A 17837-nucleotide genomic window follows, 5' to 3' on the forward strand; every position below is an offset into this window, starting at 1 on the left:
CGCCCCATGACAGAGCTCGCATAAATCTGAGATAGGAACCCTTCGGGCTTTCAGCATGACTTTAGAAGGAAAACAGTTAGCAAGAACCCGCCAAAGAAGGTTCTTAACTTTAGGGGGCACTTTAAGATTCCAAACTGGAGAATCAATGAACCAATTTGTTCCAAATCCAGACATAAGCTTTCGATACCCACTTTTAACTGTATAGATGCCCCGACGGTCATCCTTCCAATACCACACATCATGATCAACCCGATTAGATAAGGGGATACAAGTCTATTATTTTATATATGTATGTTTATGCTAAATATAACTGTTACAAGTCTAAAAAAACTAGACAAAATGACCAAAGGTTAATATTGGCAAAAGTTATGGACCTTATAATGTGTTTTTCAAAATAGGAGGACTAAATAGTTTGTTAGGTAAAAAGTAGGGGACTAATAAATTATTTACCCAATAATATATATATATATATATATATATATATATATATATTATTTATTATAATTATACTTATTTATATATAATATTTATCATTATACATATATAATTTATTATAATTATAATTATTTGATGCAACTTGTTTGCAAATTTTGCGAGAAGTAAATAAATAGTATACCAACATATGTACGTGACAATGCTCTACATAATCAACTGTCTCAACTACATTTTGATTTTTATCATCATCTTCTTCAACTTCATCATCATCGTCATCTACATTCTCCGTCACACTTCATTCTCTGCTAGCCATGATTGCCAAATTTGTTGCGCTATATATCATTCCGCACTATTAACATGGCGGCTTTACGGTTTATATTAAACACATATGAATCTACAACCATGTTGTATAATTGGTATCCCAATCATGAAAAGTCTTATGAAACCATGTATTTGTATTTAATTTCATAGGTTTTAAATAATATATATATATATATATATATATATATAATATTAAATAATATTTATTCAATATTATTCACGAGCTTTTATCGAGCCAAACACCGAGTTGCTACCATTGGTAACTTTAATAATATTTATTCAATATCATTATTATTATTATTGTTGTTGTTATTATTGTTTTTATTATCTTTAAAGTCTAATATTATAATTATTGTTAAGTTAAGTTTAGTTCAATAGCATTCAATTCAGTTCAGTAAATTTAATTTCACTAAAAAAAATATGGCGTAATTCCATTTTGGGATAATTCATATGGTAAGCATTTTGCTAATCACCAAATTTCACAGGCTCCTGGCCGCGTTGGTCATAGGAGACCAGTAGAGAACATGGTTGAGATTCCACCACCCCATTCTTTTTGAGTTATAGCGTAGGGGTCGACTGGTCGATGCTCCTTCAGCCAAGTCTGGAAATGTTGCTCAGTTGGAAGATGTGTTCGTCCACGCTCACCGCACCAATGATGTTGTGCAATATGTGCAGCCTTCTAGAATATCCTTGAGTAAATAAACTGGAAGTAACAATATGTCAGAGAGGGGTCGTCGTTCAGGGAACCTGCTCAGATGTTTAAATTAGCAAAGTTTGAGGAGAGGTAGAAGACACTATACATATTAGCAGTTAGTGATGTTTACATATATAGTAGCTGTTAGGGCTAACTATTGTAATCCTAATAACGTACCCTAATGACTAACTGGACAGGTGTCGGTCTTCAGTTGGCTTTGCAATCTTCAGACTGTAATGATGTTAGGTGGTGCACCCTGCAATATAGCAAGCATGTTGTTAGGTGTTCTCGTTTTATCGGTCCTAAGCCCTATTATGGTGTAAGCGGCGCGCTCAGTCACGTATCCACTGTCCTTTGCATAACCATTTCTCATTATATAACGACTCTCCTTTCTTTGTCGTACGAATACTGAGAATGATGTGGATATCAATCAACGTGCTTGACAGGTATCGTCCGAATTTTTAGGCAATATTCCTTGTTTCAAATCGGACAGTTTCTATGACTCTTCGTGATGTGATATGTACAAGTATGAATTGATTGGTAACATATATTGTAGGAAAAAAACATTAAAATTTCTCATTATTGGGCGGTTTTGAGCTGCCTAGCTTCATTACATTGACTCATATCAACATTTATGACAAGATGGAAATTAAAACCACCAAACAACCCAACATAAATGAAGCAATTATTGGAGTTCCATACAACTTAACAAACCCTTGGATGAAATAAATACTCCTCATCGTAGTAGCAAAAAGATTAACAAAACTAGGATTAACAACACTAAACCCTCCATCAACAACAAGATTAACACCACTAACATGATTAGCTTCATCACTAGCTAGATAAAGAGCAGCTTTAGCAATATCTTCTGTCTTCAAAATCTGTCCCTTGAGATTACCAGTAGAACTCAAGGCAAAATCTGCTATATGTTTAAAGGGTTTAGGGGGATTTGTTCCACCTAAAGGGGTTACAATTCCAAAAGGTGAAATGCAATTAACCCTAATTCCATTTGGGGATAATTCTGATGCTAAGCTTTTGGATAATCCCCAAATTCCATGTTTAGTGAGTGCATATGATTGAGTTGCGAGTCCTCCTATTTCTGTGCAAGCACTTGCTGTGAATAATATGCAGCCTTTGTGCTGTGGAATCATGACTCTTGCTGCATGTTTGGCTCCGAGGATTGCACCAATTAAGTTTATGCTTATTAGGCGATCTAAGTCTGATTTTTTGCTCTCTATGAACTTTGTGAATGGTCGATCCACTATTCCTGCATTTAGTTTAGGATTGATTTCATGTCAATTTAATTCTAACAACTTTCCAAACAGAGCAAAAGTTTCGTTTTTCTCGATAAACTTATTTGGAAGTTTTTTTTGACATTAAATAACAGTTCAAATAACTATCAAACCAGCTAGTTCAAATTTGCAGGTAAAAGTTTACAAGTAGGAGTTATGTGTTTTGTGAAATTTGCGGTTTAAAGAATATGTGAGTCAATTTTTAACTAAATAATAATTATGGTTCAGTTAATTTGTAAAATCAGACCTCGTACGTTTGGGAATTTGCAGAGTCAATCTTTGGTAGAAACTTAGTTTTTAAACCGCACAAAACACCTAACCCCTGTTTGTAAGCTTTTAAATCACTTGACTGTCTTTGCAAATCGGCCAAACCAAAGGAACTGTCCATGTATCTAGAATCTAGAATGTTTGTTGTATTAGTACATGGTACAAAGAACAGTCCAAATACACGAAAATGCTTCGGTTTTTCGAAAACATATAGTCAAATAATAGGTCAAATAACTATTAAATCAGCTGGTTCAAATTTTCCTTTAAGGTAAAAAATTTCTTGCTTGGAAACCTTTGGTATAATATAATTGCAACAAAACTGACTACTGTAACTGTCATAGCTAATAATAATAGCTAATTGTGAGTCTTATTTATCAGAATAGTCTGTATTGTACATATTTCAAGTTCGGAAAACTATTGTAGTGAAACTCTTAGTCTAATGATCGAGAATTTACTAATGACTTGGAAAGTCATAGGATAAAATCACATAGAGTCGTGTGGATTTTTTTTTTTTTGTTATTTAAAGTAAGCGTATTTGCGCAAATTTTAAAAAAAAAAGTTTAGAGGGCTATTAGGACTCAAGAGTGTGATAATGCTAAAAGTTATCTTCAGACGGAATGTAACCTTTTGGCAATAATTTTTTGGATAGAGACAAACACGACATACTAGTTGACTCGTGTCAATACTGTTAAACAAGAGTTGACTCTTGTTAACCGTGTCAAAAATTATCACTCTTACCTGCATTGTTGTACATAATGTCTAGCTTCCCATACTTGATAACTGTTTGATCTACGAGACTGCTGATTTCTTCTTCTTTGCTAACATCACAGCGGATGTAAATGGCGTTTTGGCCGAGCTTTTGCGCAAGGGCACGGCCAAGGGTGTCTTGAATATCCGCAATAACAACTTTGGCTCCATTTTCGTGGAAAAGTTGAACCGTGCTGGCTCCTATCCCGCTTGCTCCCCCGGTTATAATTGCCACTTTTCCTGCTAACCTGAAATTGAAAGAAACTAGTTGAAATTGAAAGAAACATGAATAAAACTAGAATATTAAGTTTTTTAAATTAGTAGATTACCTTTGTTCAGGCGTTACAAGGATAGGAATAGTCTCCTTTTCCATAAGTATACTTCTTTGAAGATCCAAACAAGAGAATTCTAAGTTTTGTGCTTCTCTTTAATGGGAATTTATAGTTATAAAAATTAGAACAAGTAGAAAATGGACGGTGAAAGGGTTCACTTTCTCCTTTAATGGCCATTTATTCTTTGTAACAAAAAAGATGACACTCAAATTTGTCTTTGGATACGTGAATCACTAAGGAGCTTTAGGCAAAAAAAAAAAAAAAAAAGACATAATTGCCAGGACACGTGTTCTAATTACAAGACCGAATTCCAAAGATACACTCTTAATCTCTAAGAAGCACCGTAATTTAAGGTAAAGAGGTGACATGCACAAAAGCATCAGTAAAAGCTAATCACATGTCAACACGTGGAAAGCTAAAGAAGCACAAGGTACATAATCACATATGTCTTCACTTTACTTTCAAGTCTTACTTGCTCTTTTCTTAGTAAAATACTGACTCAAAGAAGGGACATCGTACACCGGTCCCCTTCCGACTATTTGTTGATTCTCCTCAGGCTACTACAAATCAGCCTATATCCATTCTACAAATTGAAGGACATCATATATATTTCGTCTTAGCGTACAAAATGATGAAATTTATCCCCTAATATTTCTAGCAATTTTAAGTTTACCCTTACCAAACAAATTGAATGTGTTGGTTTGTGCACTATTTGACTGTTATATCAGATCTTTCAACCATGTTTGTTGATAAACTTAAATAGTTTTGTACACGTTTACAAGTTGTTTGTGATATTTATACGCCGCACCATAGGTGCGGGGGTGATAGCCTCACGCCATCACCTATGTGAGGGCGTGATAGCCTCACACATGTCCCCTATTTTTATTTTTATTTTTAATTAAATTTAATTTTGTTTAAATTTTAATTATTGTTATTTTTATTTTACTAGTTTTTGACCCGTGCGATGCACGGATTCATCTTAATATATAAATATTAACAAAAATATAATTAATAATTACAATTAATGATATAAAAAAGGAGGAAGTGACACCTCAGCTCCATCGTTACTGTTTTATATTATATATAGATATGCAAAGAAATAGAGAGATTTTAGGGACTAATTTAAATTATGTAGAACTTTTAGATATAGATATGCAGAGAATTAGAGAGATTTTAGAGATTAATTTAAATTCTGTAGAACTCTTAGATATAGTACGGATAAAATAATCTTTTTATAAATAAATATAATAATATAACTAAAGTTAATATATTATATTTTTTATTAGTAAAAAAGGAGGAAGTGACACCTCAGCTCCATCGTTACTGTTTTATATTATATATAGAATAGAGATATGCAGAGAATTAGAGGGATTTTAGGGATTAATTTAAATTATGTAGAACTTTTAGATATAGATATACGGAAAATTAGAGAGATTTTAGGGATTAATTTAAATTATGTAGAACTTTTAGATATAGATATGCAGAGAATTAGAGAGATTTTAGGGATTAATTTAAATTCTGTAGAACTCTTAGATATAGTACAGATAAAATAATCTTTTCATAAATAAATATAATAATATAACTCAAGTTAATATATTATATTTTTTATCAGTAAAAAAGGAGGGAGTGACACCTCAGCTCCATCGTTACTGTTTTATATTATATATAGATATGTAGAGAATTAGAGAGATTTTAGGGATTAATTTAAATTCTGTAGAACTCTTAGATATAATACGGATAAAATAATCTTTTTATAAATAAATATAATAATATAACTGAAGTTAATATATTATATTTTTTATCAGTAAAAAAGGAGGAAGTGACACATCAGCTCCATCGTTACTGTTTTATATAGAATATAGATATGCAGAGAATTAGGGGAATTTTAAAGATTAATTTAAATTATGTAGAACTTTTAGATATAGATATGCAGGGAATTAGAGATATTTTAGGGATTAATTTAAATTATATATAACTTTTAGATATAGATATGCAGAGAATTAGAGAGATTTTAGGGATTAATTTAAATTATGTAGATCTCTTAGATATAGTACATATAAAATAATCTTTTTATAAATAAATATAATAATATAACTAAAGTTAATATATTATATTTTTTATCAGTAAAAAAGGAGGAAGTGACACCTCAGCTCCATCGTTACTGTTTTATATTATATATAGATATGCAGAGAATTAGAGAGATTTTAGGGAGTAATTTTAATTATGTAGAACTTTTAGATATAGATATGGAGGGAATTAGAGATATTTTAGGGATTAATTTAAATTATGTATAACTTTTAGATATAGATATGCAGAGAATTAGAGAGATTTTAGGGATTAATTTAAATTATGTAGATCTCTTAGATATATTACAGATAAAATAATCTTTTTACAAATAAATATAATAATATAACTAAAGTTAATATATTATATTTTATATTATATTTTTTATCAGTAAAAAAGGAGGAAGTGACACCTCAGCTCCATCGTTACTGTTTTATATTATATATAGATTAATTTGATTATAATTTTATTTTTGTTAAATTTGTATGTTGTAAATTTTATTTTGTTTAATTATAGTTAAATTTAGTTGTTGTAAATTTTATTTTGTTTAGTTTAGTTTTGTTAAATTTGTATGTTGTAAATTTTATTTTGTTAATTATAGGTAAATTTAGTTGTTGTAAATTTTTTTTGTTTCATTTAATTTAGTTTAAATTTTTATGTTGTAAATTTGATAATGTTAATTATAGGTAAATTTATTTGTTGTAAATTTTATTTTGTTTAATTTAAGTTTGTTTAAATTTTTATGTTGTAAATTTTATAATGTTAATTATAGGTAAGTTTAGTTGTTGTAAATTTTATTTTGTTTAATTTAATTTAGTTTAAATTTTTATTTTGTAAATTGTATAATGTTAATTATAGGTAAATTTAGTTGTTGTAAATTTTATTAATTTAATTTAGTTTAAATTTTTATGTGTAGACGGAGCGGAAGACTGTGGCGGGAAAATCTATCTCGTCAGCAGCTAGGCATCTAGATATGGAGGAGGATGAGGATACACCACGTCATACGATACGGCGTGGTATTGATGTATCGGGACGTAGACGGAGAGGGATTGGAACGCAGCAGGTGCGGACGACTTCGATAGAGCAGGCTGTGTTGGACAGTCCGAGTTTGGGGGGGGAGGAGGCGGATGATTTGGGAGACCGAGATCCTCGTCTTCACCTTGTGGATGAGTATTTTCAAGAGAAAGCCGAGGCACAGCGACGACCGGGATCTGATGGTAATGATGATGTGCAGCCGACCCAGGGCTCGAGCACACAGCGCAGGGATGGTCGCTGCTAGTACATGTATTATTTATAGTTTTAGTATTATTTAGTATAGTATTATTTAAAATTTTAGTATTATTTATAGTATAATATTGTAGTATAATATTATTTATAATTTTAGTATTATTTAAAATTGGGTGTTGTTATTTCCATCCCCAATTTTCCACCCTTAGCCCCCTAAAATGACGAAAATGCCTTTTCAGGTGTTAGGGTGGGAATCAGATTTTTTTTTTTTTGCTTTTCCGACACGCGAGCGTGAGGCAATCACGTCTCACCACGTGGTGCGATGTGATAGCCACACGCACCACCATGTGGTGAGGTGTGATAGCCACACGCCTCACCATATGGTGAGAAGTGAGGCGATCACGCCTCACCATATGGTGAGGCGTGTGGCTATCACGCCTCAACACGTGGTGAGACGTGATTGTCGCACGCCCCACGCTCCTGGTGATTTTTTTTTACAAAAAATACAATTTAAACACATAGCAATCATATAAGTTGATAAATAAATTAAATTAAAATACATAACAATCATATAAGTTGATAAATAAATTAAATTTAAACACCTAATAATAATGTAAGTTGATGAATAAATTAAATTAAAACATGTAGCAATCATATAAGTTGATAAATAAATATTGTCAATTAAAACACATAAATTCATATATATCAATGTAATATATTCCAAGCAGCTCTCTTGTGAGCATAAATATTGTCCAAGTGACGAACACTCGGATCATGATATTTATGCCATTGGACGGGAATGGGAGGGACTGGAAATCCAGTTTTTAAATAAAGATGTATGTAGTGTTCATAACTTCTCAAATGACAAATGACAATCTCTCGCTCCGATGGTCTTCCATCGTCTGAACGCATCAGCAGTATAGTACAACATCCTAATCGTGGCTCAGTAAAAAGGAATATCGCTGCATTCAAAATAGATGCAACAACATATAAGTCATCCGGACTCACCATCCAGTGGGACTCACCACACCCCGCTCCTGTCCATCTAATACGCGTGAGTGCACCATCTACTCGGTTCCAGAAATCTGCTTCTATAAGTGTTCTTACCAGCTTCCACTCCTCTTGATTATTTGTGATGGCATCGGCTAAAACACGAAATCCATATTTACTATCTGATACAACATCTAGGTATCCAGTAATATATGGTACAATGAGTCCCTAGACCCTATGTAAATGCTGGTATCCGCTGATATCCGCATTAAATCCGACTACAAATATGAATATATGAATTTCGTCAGTGATAATATATTTATTTTAAGATGAACTTATTTATTACGAAAATAATAAATACCCAACATCTCATTGTTATGTACAAGGACGATGAGCTTCGGCCTCGACTACGACTACTCCTCAAAGTAGAAGACTGAGCACGACCACGTGCACCCTGACTATACTCCTATGCACTCGAATTGTGCTTCATAGATGAACTCCCCTTTGGTCTATCCCTAACTATATCTTAGACCTCAAGTTCTTTGTAACTGCCTTGATTTGGGTTAATTTGATCATGGATGTAGACAGATATGCTACGCACCATTGCAGGATCTAACTTGTCAACCTTTTCCACAAGAGAGTGAAAAAACAGGTGATCCTCGGTCCCATCGCCAAATAGGGGAGCAGTAGCTGGTATGTCACTCAAACCATCAAAAGTAAGAGTTCTCCAAAATGGATGGATGCGTTCCACACTAACCGGCGTATTCGAATAAATGTGTTTTTTTAATTTCACATGCACAAGGAATATCATAAGTTATGGGCAACACACACCCGCAATCGGTAAACATATCCACACGCAATCCACGCATACACACCATCTCATCATATAGTAGACGCAAACAGTAATGTGAAACATGTAAGTCGAGGTAACTGAAAGAAAATCCGCAGTGAGACACCACAGATCTTCATCTCGAGTCCTCAAGTGAGTATCTGGTTATATACAATAAAACATTACAAAACTAATTTATTACAATTAAAAAGATTAAATTTAATAACAGAAAAAACGTCCTACTTGATCGCATCAATCTCAGCCTCAATGTCTTTGTGCACCTTCGCCCACACTGTATCGTGTGCTCCGGTAGATGAATTCAACAACTGGTTCAACTGTGCATGTGCACTCTCTACTCGACATGTTGATGTGTTTCCTAAGTGCAACATATTATTCGTCCATGCTCGACAGAACTTCTCCTTATGCACTAGCCATGTGGTCTCCACATACTATATCACACGAGGCCATTTGGCAGTAGTATTCTTCATGATTCTCACTGCCTCCTCATATTCGACTACTGTTGGCGCTTCAATTATATTTTTTCATTTGCTATTCTTAAAAATTTCTCCAAAATCCTTCATTTCAATCAATTACCTACTTTATCCTCCATATCTTTATTAATATGCCAATACACAACAAATGATGAATTTCTGGAAAAACCACACTAACCGGTCTCATCAATCCTAACTCTCGGTCAGTAGCAATGGCTGCCGGATGAACATCACCTCCGAGCAAAAGCCTCAATTTTCCTAAAACCCACATATAACTACCCTTAGTCTCATCCTTCATAATTGCATTGGCAATCAAGAAGTTCTTGTTAGAAGGCGTCATTCCAATGATCTCAAAAAATGGTACTTTATACTTGTTTGTTTTATATGTTGAATCTATGACAACAAACAAGTAGTAGGATCGGAACAAGGTGATCGAAGTAGGATGTGCCACAAAGAGGTGAGTCACAACATTGCTATCCGGATCCGCTTGCGTCTAATGTATGTAATCCATATCTATAGCAAGCCGATAAAACTGACTGATTATATCTCGACCCTCAAAACTCCCAGTCCTTATTTTTTTCCTGTAATTATACACATGTTTTTGGGTCGGGTTATCCTCAGAGTGTTTTTCTTTAATCACTGCAAAAATAGCATAAGGCTTTGCTTGAGTTGCACTCATTTGACGCACAATTTTTTTTTTTTTTTTGAACCGGGACTTAGTCCGTTCATCTGTCGATATCCCTTACGATATACAACCAATCCATGATTATGCTGTCCTCTCTCTCCAGCAACACCATTTACCACCCAACCCCCTAATTCTCCGATTTCTATAACATTCACCTAGAATTTGCAACCACAATATTTGGTTTTCGAATTCCTCCGTATAGCGTCCTCCATATCCCTATCCCTTTGGGTATTCTTTATACCACATGCACTTTTAACCAATATCCATTTTAATTTACCTCCGGTCTTGTGAGAAGCTATAGTTAACTCGAAGCCAAGACGAATCGCCGTCTGTTTTGCCCGTTTAACAGCTTCCTAGTATGTTTTAAATGTCTATAGAGGACAAATTTCCCCACTGTAATCGACACCGTCACCTCCAAAATCTTCTAATGGAACCTGCAAATGTTAACTAACGAACATTAGATTCCATTACGAGCAAATTCGCCAATATTTCGAGTCTATATCCTAAAATTCCTAAAATTCGATTTTCTAGGTACGAGGCATGTGCATATTGCGCCCCACCTAGTGGTAGGGCATGTGAACATTGCGCCCCACCTGTAGGTGGGGTGTATGAACATCACGCCCCACCACTAGGTGGGCGTGATGTTCAAACGTCACGTAACCCGACAGCCACTTTTGTCCAAAAATTTTAAAACGTGCTCAAAAAATTTTAAATGGAAATATACATCGACTTCAACAGATTGGTCGTTCTCGTCTCTTCCCGGGGATGACGGATTGCTCTCCATTACACATTTAATCAAGGATTTCGAAAAGAATTGAGTTTGAGAGAGTTTAGGGTTTTTCAAATTTATGGTAATGAGCAGTATCGTCTTTTTCTGGAAGCTGATGGTGGGAAATTGGGGCTGGATATAGCAATCCACTTTTTTTATTGATTAAAAAATATTATTTTTAATTCTATTGATTTATAATAAAACGAATTGGCTTCCCAATTAATTATCCTCTTTCCGCATGTTATTTTTGTCTAAGCACTACTCCCTCCTTCTCTTATGGTTCTTTTTCAAGATCTCTGTTTTTGTTTTTTGTTTTTCTTCTTCCATTGTTGTTTGGTGATTCAGATTTCTAGTGCTGAGATAAATTTTTCAGAGTAAATCTTTTTAGGTAAGATTTTTTGGTTTTTTTCTTTTATTTGACTTGAAATTAGGTTTTTTTGGTAATGTAAAGTCCCTAACGTTTTTCTCGGTGAACTGTTTAGTCCCTAATGTTTTTCTCGATGAACTGTTTAGTCTCTGCCGTTAGACTCTCATGAAGATTCTGTTAGTCAATTTGGATTTGCGTTCTTATTTTCCTTTATTTTCCTTTCCTTTAAACTCGAATGCATCTGAAATCAACTTTAAGTGTTCTTTTTCTTGATTTTCTTCTTAATCGTTCAAATTCGTAAGCATTGAGTCTGTTCTTTTTCTTGTTCTCCATACAAATAGCTTCTTCTTCTAAATTGGATTTCCTCTTCTGAAGTTTGAAGGTAAATAGTAAGGGGTAATTTAGTCATTTCCAAAGTCATAAACGGTAAAAAATCTAACAAACAGATGGAGGACTAAACAGTTCACTGAGAAAAAGGTTAGGGACCTTACCATGTGTTTTTAAAAATACAAGGACTAAACAGTGTATTTTGTCAAAATATAAGAACTAATAAATTAATTATCTTTTTTTTTTGTACGCTTTCTGATTTATCCTATCTTGCAGCTGGGACTATTGTTGTATACGTTTGGTTGGTGTTCTTCGATTATCCACATTCTTTGTCAAAATTCTATCTGGTCAATTTGTTATCCTTTTGTTTATTTAATCTGCATTTTTTAGTTCCATTTTGTTTTATTGCTTATAATTCCTTATTTAATTTATTTGTTATGAATTTGCTATTTATTTGTGTATTCTTTCATTAGTACAGAAATGACATTTAGCCACGATTTATTGGTGATGGTTTTAATATAGAATCAATGCTAAAGGTCATTGGAGTCGGTTGTTACCGACTCCAATAACGCCTTATTGGTGACGGTTAAGGCAACTAACCGTCGCCAAATGTCCTACTTATTTAACGCCGGTATTTTTGTGGGTTATTGGCGTCGGTTGTTTCAAATAACTGACGCTAATGACCCTAATTATTGGACTCAGTTGACGTTAAGCCGTGCCAATTAGGGTCATTAGCGTCGGTTTGGCAAGTAATCGACCCCAATTAGGGTCATTGGCGTCGGTTTGGCAAGTAACCGACCCCAATTAAGGGGTCATTGGTCAATTAGGGAGGCCTGATTAAAATGTGGAGGGATTTAATTGACGAAAATAAAAACATACATGGCCAAATTAGAAGTTGAGTAAACAAACAACCTCTCAAAATGTTAACAACTAAATCTGCGAAATATAAGTTATTTACAAAAAAAGGACTAAATTATTTACTATACAGTTACAAACAACTTGCAAATGTGTACGAAATTGTTTAAGTTTATCAATAAATTTAGTTGAAAGATCTGATATAACAGTCAAATAATGGACAAACTAGCATAATCAATTTGTTTGGTAAGGGTAAAATTAAAATTGATAGACATATTACGGGATAACTTTCATCATTTGTACGCTAAGATGAAATATATATGATGTCCTTCAATCTTCAAAATAGATTAGATAGGTTAATCTGTAGTCACCTGACGAGAATCAACAAACAGTCAGAAAGGGCTGGTATACGGCATGTCCTTTCTTTGATGCTTAAGTTAGTATTTTACTAAAAAAAAAAGAGCAAGAGTTGAAAGCAGAGTGAAGGCATATGTGATCATGTACCTTGTGATTCTTTAACTTTCTAAGTGTTGACATCTGATTGGCTTATACTATGCATGCTTTTGTGCATGTCTCCTCTTTACCATAAATTACAGGTGTTTCTTAGGGATTAGGAGTGTATCTTTGGAACCCGATCTTGTAATTGGAACATGTGTCCTTGGTGTTATGTTTTTTTTTTTGCCTAAAGCTCATTATTGATCCACGTGTCCCGATGGTTATATTTCTTTATCGTAAATTACGACGCTTCTTAGGGATTATGAATGTATTTTTGGAATCCGGTCTTGTATGGTCATATTTTTGTAGGCTTAATGCTCCTCCGCCCCCTTAACTTGTCCAAATTGGTCATTTTACCCTTCCAACTCATTGAATGTCTTATTTACCCCCTTAACTCCATAAAAATGGTATTTCTCACCCCCTTAACTTGTTCAAATTTGTCATTTTACCCCTCCCCAAGTCATCGAATGTCCTATTTACCCCCTTAACTCCATAAAAGTGGTATTTTTTACATCTTTATAGTGCAAAATTAATAGGACTTATTCAAATAAGTTTCAAAATATATTTAATACCACTTTTGTGGAGTTAATGAGGTAAATAAGAGATTCTATGAGTTGAGCGGGTAACTGGACAAGTTGAGGGTGTGAGAAATACCACATTTATGGAGTTAATAGGGGTAAATAGGACATTTGATGAGTATATATATAAAGCTCCTTATTGATCCATACTGAATGTCCATCTTTTTTGTTACAAGGAATAAATGCCCATTAAAGGAGAAAGTGATCCTTTCACCATCCATTTTTTGTGGTCATGTTTTAATTTTTATAACTATAAATTCCATTAAAGGAGAAGCACAAAACTAAGAATTCTCTTGTTTGAATCTTCAAAGAAGTATACTTATGGAAAAGGAGACTATTCCTATCCTTGTAACGCCGGAACAAAGGTAAGGTACTAATTAAAAAAACTTAATATTCTAGTTTTACTCAACTAGTAATTTCTTTTAATTTCAGATTAGCCGGAAAAGTAGCAATTATAACAGGAGGAGCAAGCGGGATAGGAGCCAGCACGGTTCAACTTTTCCACGAAAATGGAGCCAAAGTTGTTATTGCTGATATTCAAGATGCCCTTGGCCGAGCCCTTGCGCAAAAGCTCGGCCAAAACGCCATTTACATCCACTGCGATGTTAGCAAAGAAGAAGAAATCAGGAGTCTCGTAGATCAAACGGTTAACAAGTACGGGAAGCTAGACATTATGTACAACAATGCAGGTAAGAGTGATAATTTTTGACACGATTACTAAGAGTCAACTCTTGTTTAACACTATTGACAGGAGTCAACTAGTATATGCCTGTTTATATGTGTCCCGAAAAGTATTTGATCCAAAAGGTTAGTCGATAGGTAAGCTATAAAAATTAAATTTTGTTATTATATCAGACACACTTTTGCATCCTAATTGCCTTTAGAGCTTGAAATACCATGTCAAGAAACCATTTAATCGAAAAATTTATTATTAGCTCGAATGTAACGCTTATCATGTTTGTTGCAATTATATTATAGGGATGAAATTCAACTTCGTTGTTAATATTTTTGGAAAACATAGATTTACCTTTAATGTACGAAATGGTAAAGAAACTTATCCCTAGCATTTCTAAGCAATACTTCTTAAAAAAACAAACATAAATTAAATTATACCCAAATATTTGGTTTCATGTGACGTATTTAATTGTTCACATTTTGATAGGTTGTTTGTAAGTGTGTTATTAACATAATAAACATTTTAGATATAATTAATATTTAACAACTTCGATATGGTAGTCAAATAACCGTTAAACCCGTTATTTTTCTTTTTAAGAATTGGTAGGAATTTTTTTATATTTCATACTTTCTTAATATAAAACAAATTTGGCATAATGCATTGTTGCCCCCTTGTTAGCACAAAATTTCAACTACTCCTGAAACTTTCAAAAGTTACATATGATTACATATTCTTATTCAATTGCATATTTGATAACCTCTTAGATTTTCGATAAGTTCATATTTTTATCAAATTGCATTCAATAATCTAAAACTTCAAAAGTCCTATGAACTTTCAAAAGTTTCTAATAATTTATCTCATAGTTGTTAGAATCGTACGAGTCGCGAGTCCACTCGTACGATTCGATTCGTTTCATGAAGAATTTGAGTCGTATCTATGGCACGACTCGGAAACTTCATGAATCAGACGAGTCACCACCGATTCGGCCGATTCACCAAGTCACCCGATTCGGTCAATTTAGACCACCATGTAAAAAAAATCAATTTTTAACAACTAAAAAACGTATATCAGAAGCCGTTTCGAAGAAGATGACTATTTACTTTACAAAACAAGAAAACATATAGAAGTTATGAAATACGATTAGTTTCAATTAGACGACTCTTCACTTTACAAATCTCAAAACCTTCCCTCTTCTTTTCTGTTTATTTGTTATTATCTTCTTCTACTCTCTATTATCTCTATTTTTTTATTTTCTGTCTGTCTCTATTTTCTTTTCTAACTTGATATTTGCATTTTGGGCTAATATTTAAAGTTAAATATGGTTAATATTTTATTTTTTTATAGCATTTTGAATTTGATCTGAATCTTATGATCCGATTCGATTAACGAGTCCCGATTCGCAAAATGAGATTTCGAGTAACTAGTCGAATCTCGATTTAACAACTATGATTTATCTATTTGACACATACGGACTACTTTGACACGTGAGAGTATCTCCCATTTGGACCTTATTAGAGCACCTCTAATGGGTGTTACAAGCTTATTGCTTGTAACACCCAACCAATAGAGGAGCTGTGTTTTCTTTATTACAAGTTGTTGGGTGTTACTAACAGTAGTAACATGAAGTAAAAAGTGCATGGAAAATGAAATTTATTGTTTATATTGGAGCTTGAGATACACCGAAAAATGAGAAGCCTCTAAAAGAGAGAATGTATTCCAAACTCTGTATTTAGAGAGTCTCTTTGTGGAAGAATCGTGAAACAAAGTGGGAGACAAAGTCTGTCATCCATTATTAAATACATAAAATTTCTTTTCATTATTTTTTTTTATATATACACAAATCTTGTTATTTTAATTCTAAAACCATTATTGTTTTTAATTTATCCATTTGGCAGCTCATACACTTACCCCGTGTTGCAACCAGTATTGTTGCTCTTACATCATATAAATCCTAATTTTTTCACCTCTAAATTAAATGCAGGAATAGTAGATCGTCCATTCACAAGGTTCATAGAGAGCAAAAAATCAGACTTAGATCGCCTAATAAGCATAAACTTAATTGGTGCAATCCTCGGAGCCAAACATGCAGCAAGAGTCATGATTCCACAGCAGAAAGCCTGCATATTATTCACAACAAGTGCTTGCACAGCAATAGGAGGACTCGGAACTCAATCATATGCCCTAACTAAACATGGAATTTGGGGATTATCAAAAAGCTTAGCATCAGAATTATCCCCAAATGGAATTAGGGTTAATTGCATTTCACCCTTTGGAATTGCAACCCCTGTAGCTGGAATAACTGTCCCTAGATTTATATCAGATTTTGCTTTGAGTTTTACTGGTAATCTCAAGGGACAGATTTTGAAGACAGAAGATATTGCTAAAGCTGCTCTTTATCTTGCTAGTGACGAAGCTAATCATGTTAGTGGTCTTAATCTTGTTGTTGATGGTGGGTTTAGTGTTGTTAATCCTAGTTTTGTTAATCTTTTTGCTAGTTCGATGAGGAGTATTTATTTCATCCAAAGGGTTGTTAAGTTGTATGGAACTCCATTGATTGCTTCATTTATGTTGGGTTGTTTGGTGGTTTTGATTTCCATGTCATCGTTTATGATGATATGAAACAATGTAAATGAAGTTATTCGGCTAAAAAAGCCACCCAATAATGAGAAATTTTAAAGTATTTTTTGGAACATTATATCATATCAATCAATTGATATTTGTAGTTTCACAGTAATCATCCGATATGAAGTAATTAATTTTCTTAAAGATGCGAATGGTACTTTATAATCTCGTGGATTGATATCGACCCTCTGTCCATGTATCTGTATGGTGAAGGAAGGAGAGTCATTCAGAGCAAGCCGCCCGACATCATAAAGGCCTCAAGGTCTTAGTGTTAATTGAGAATTGAAAGGAGATAATAATCTGTATATTATATTTGCTTGATTTGTGTTACAGTATATTTGTGTATAAATAGTAAAGAGATGCTAGCCCTAATTAGTTACAGAGAGACCTAATTAGACTAGACTTGTGAGAGATGTATTCTAAGTGTACTAGGAAAGGTAAGGATAAGTGCAACCGTGTGCTGTATGGATATATACGGTTAAATACAAAGTATATCACTAATACCCCCCTTAAGCCGAGGACGAGAGCAAAGCGTGAGTCGTTGGCGAAGTATGTTGAACCGCGAACTGGAAAGTGGTTTGGTAAGTATATCGGCGACTTGATCCTCGGTAGGAATGAAGTGAACTGATAAAAATCCGGAGGCCACTTGTTCTCGAACGAAGTGATAATCAAGTTCAATGTGTTTGGTGCGAGCATGAAATACTGGGTTAACAGTGAGATAAATTGCACCGACATTGTCACACCATAATCGAACCGGTCGCGGGATTGGGATGC

General features: G+C 33.7%; 2 protein-coding genes across 2 annotated transcripts; one reads left to right on the top strand and one right to left on the bottom strand.

Moving 5' to 3' along the window:
• Positions 1–2011: 2011 nt before the first annotated feature.
• On the bottom strand, positions 2012–4264 carry LOC136208494 ((+)-borneol dehydrogenase 1-like). The gene is made up of 3 exons (XM_065999406.1): positions 4086–4264; positions 3748–4004; positions 2012–2717 (listed from the first exon to the last, which is right to left on the bottom strand). Exons 1-3 carry the CDS (start codon positions 4127–4129, stop codon positions 2083–2085), a joined length of 936 nt encoding a protein of 311 aa, XP_065855478.1. The 5' UTR covers positions 4130–4264; the 3' UTR covers positions 2012–2082.
• Positions 4265–13932: 9668 nt separating this feature from the next.
• On the top strand, positions 13933–17133 carry LOC136208396 ((+)-borneol dehydrogenase 1-like). The gene is made up of 3 exons (XM_065999256.1): positions 13933–14130; positions 14198–14454; positions 16423–17133. The coding sequence occupies exons 1-3, from the start codon at positions 14087–14089 to the stop codon at positions 17058–17060; spliced, it is 939 nt and encodes a 312-aa protein (XP_065855328.1). The 5' UTR covers positions 13933–14086; the 3' UTR covers positions 17061–17133.
• The last annotated feature ends 704 nt before the right edge of the window (positions 17134–17837 follow it).

This window comes from Euphorbia lathyris, chromosome 10 (genome assembly GCF_963576675.1).
Source record: "Euphorbia lathyris chromosome 10, ddEupLath1.1, whole genome shotgun sequence".
Classification (NCBI taxonomy): domain Eukaryota; kingdom Viridiplantae; phylum Streptophyta; class Magnoliopsida; order Malpighiales; family Euphorbiaceae; genus Euphorbia; species Euphorbia lathyris.

Bases quoted from the DNA above. Each gene is read 5' to 3' on its own strand.
- LOC136208494 (XM_065999406.1), bottom strand. From the start codon at position 4,129: ATGGAAAAGGAGACTATTCCTATCCTTGTAACGCCTGAACAAAG. The intron at 4,005-4,085 runs GTAATCTACTAA...TTTCAATTTCAG, and splicing joins CTTGTAACGCCTGAACAAAG to GTTAGCAGGAAAAGTGGCAA. The intron at 2,718-3,747 runs GTAAGAGTGATA...AACTAAATGCAG, and splicing joins CATTATGTACAACAATGCAG to GAATAGTGGATCGACCATTC.
- LOC136208396 (XM_065999256.1), top strand. From the start codon at position 14,087: ATGGAAAAGGAGACTATTCCTATCCTTGTAACGCCGGAACAAAG. The intron at 14,131-14,197 runs GTAAGGTACTAA...TTTTAATTTCAG, and splicing joins CTTGTAACGCCGGAACAAAG to ATTAGCCGGAAAAGTAGCAA. The intron at 14,455-16,422 runs GTAAGAGTGATA...AATTAAATGCAG, and splicing joins CATTATGTACAACAATGCAG to GAATAGTAGATCGTCCATTC.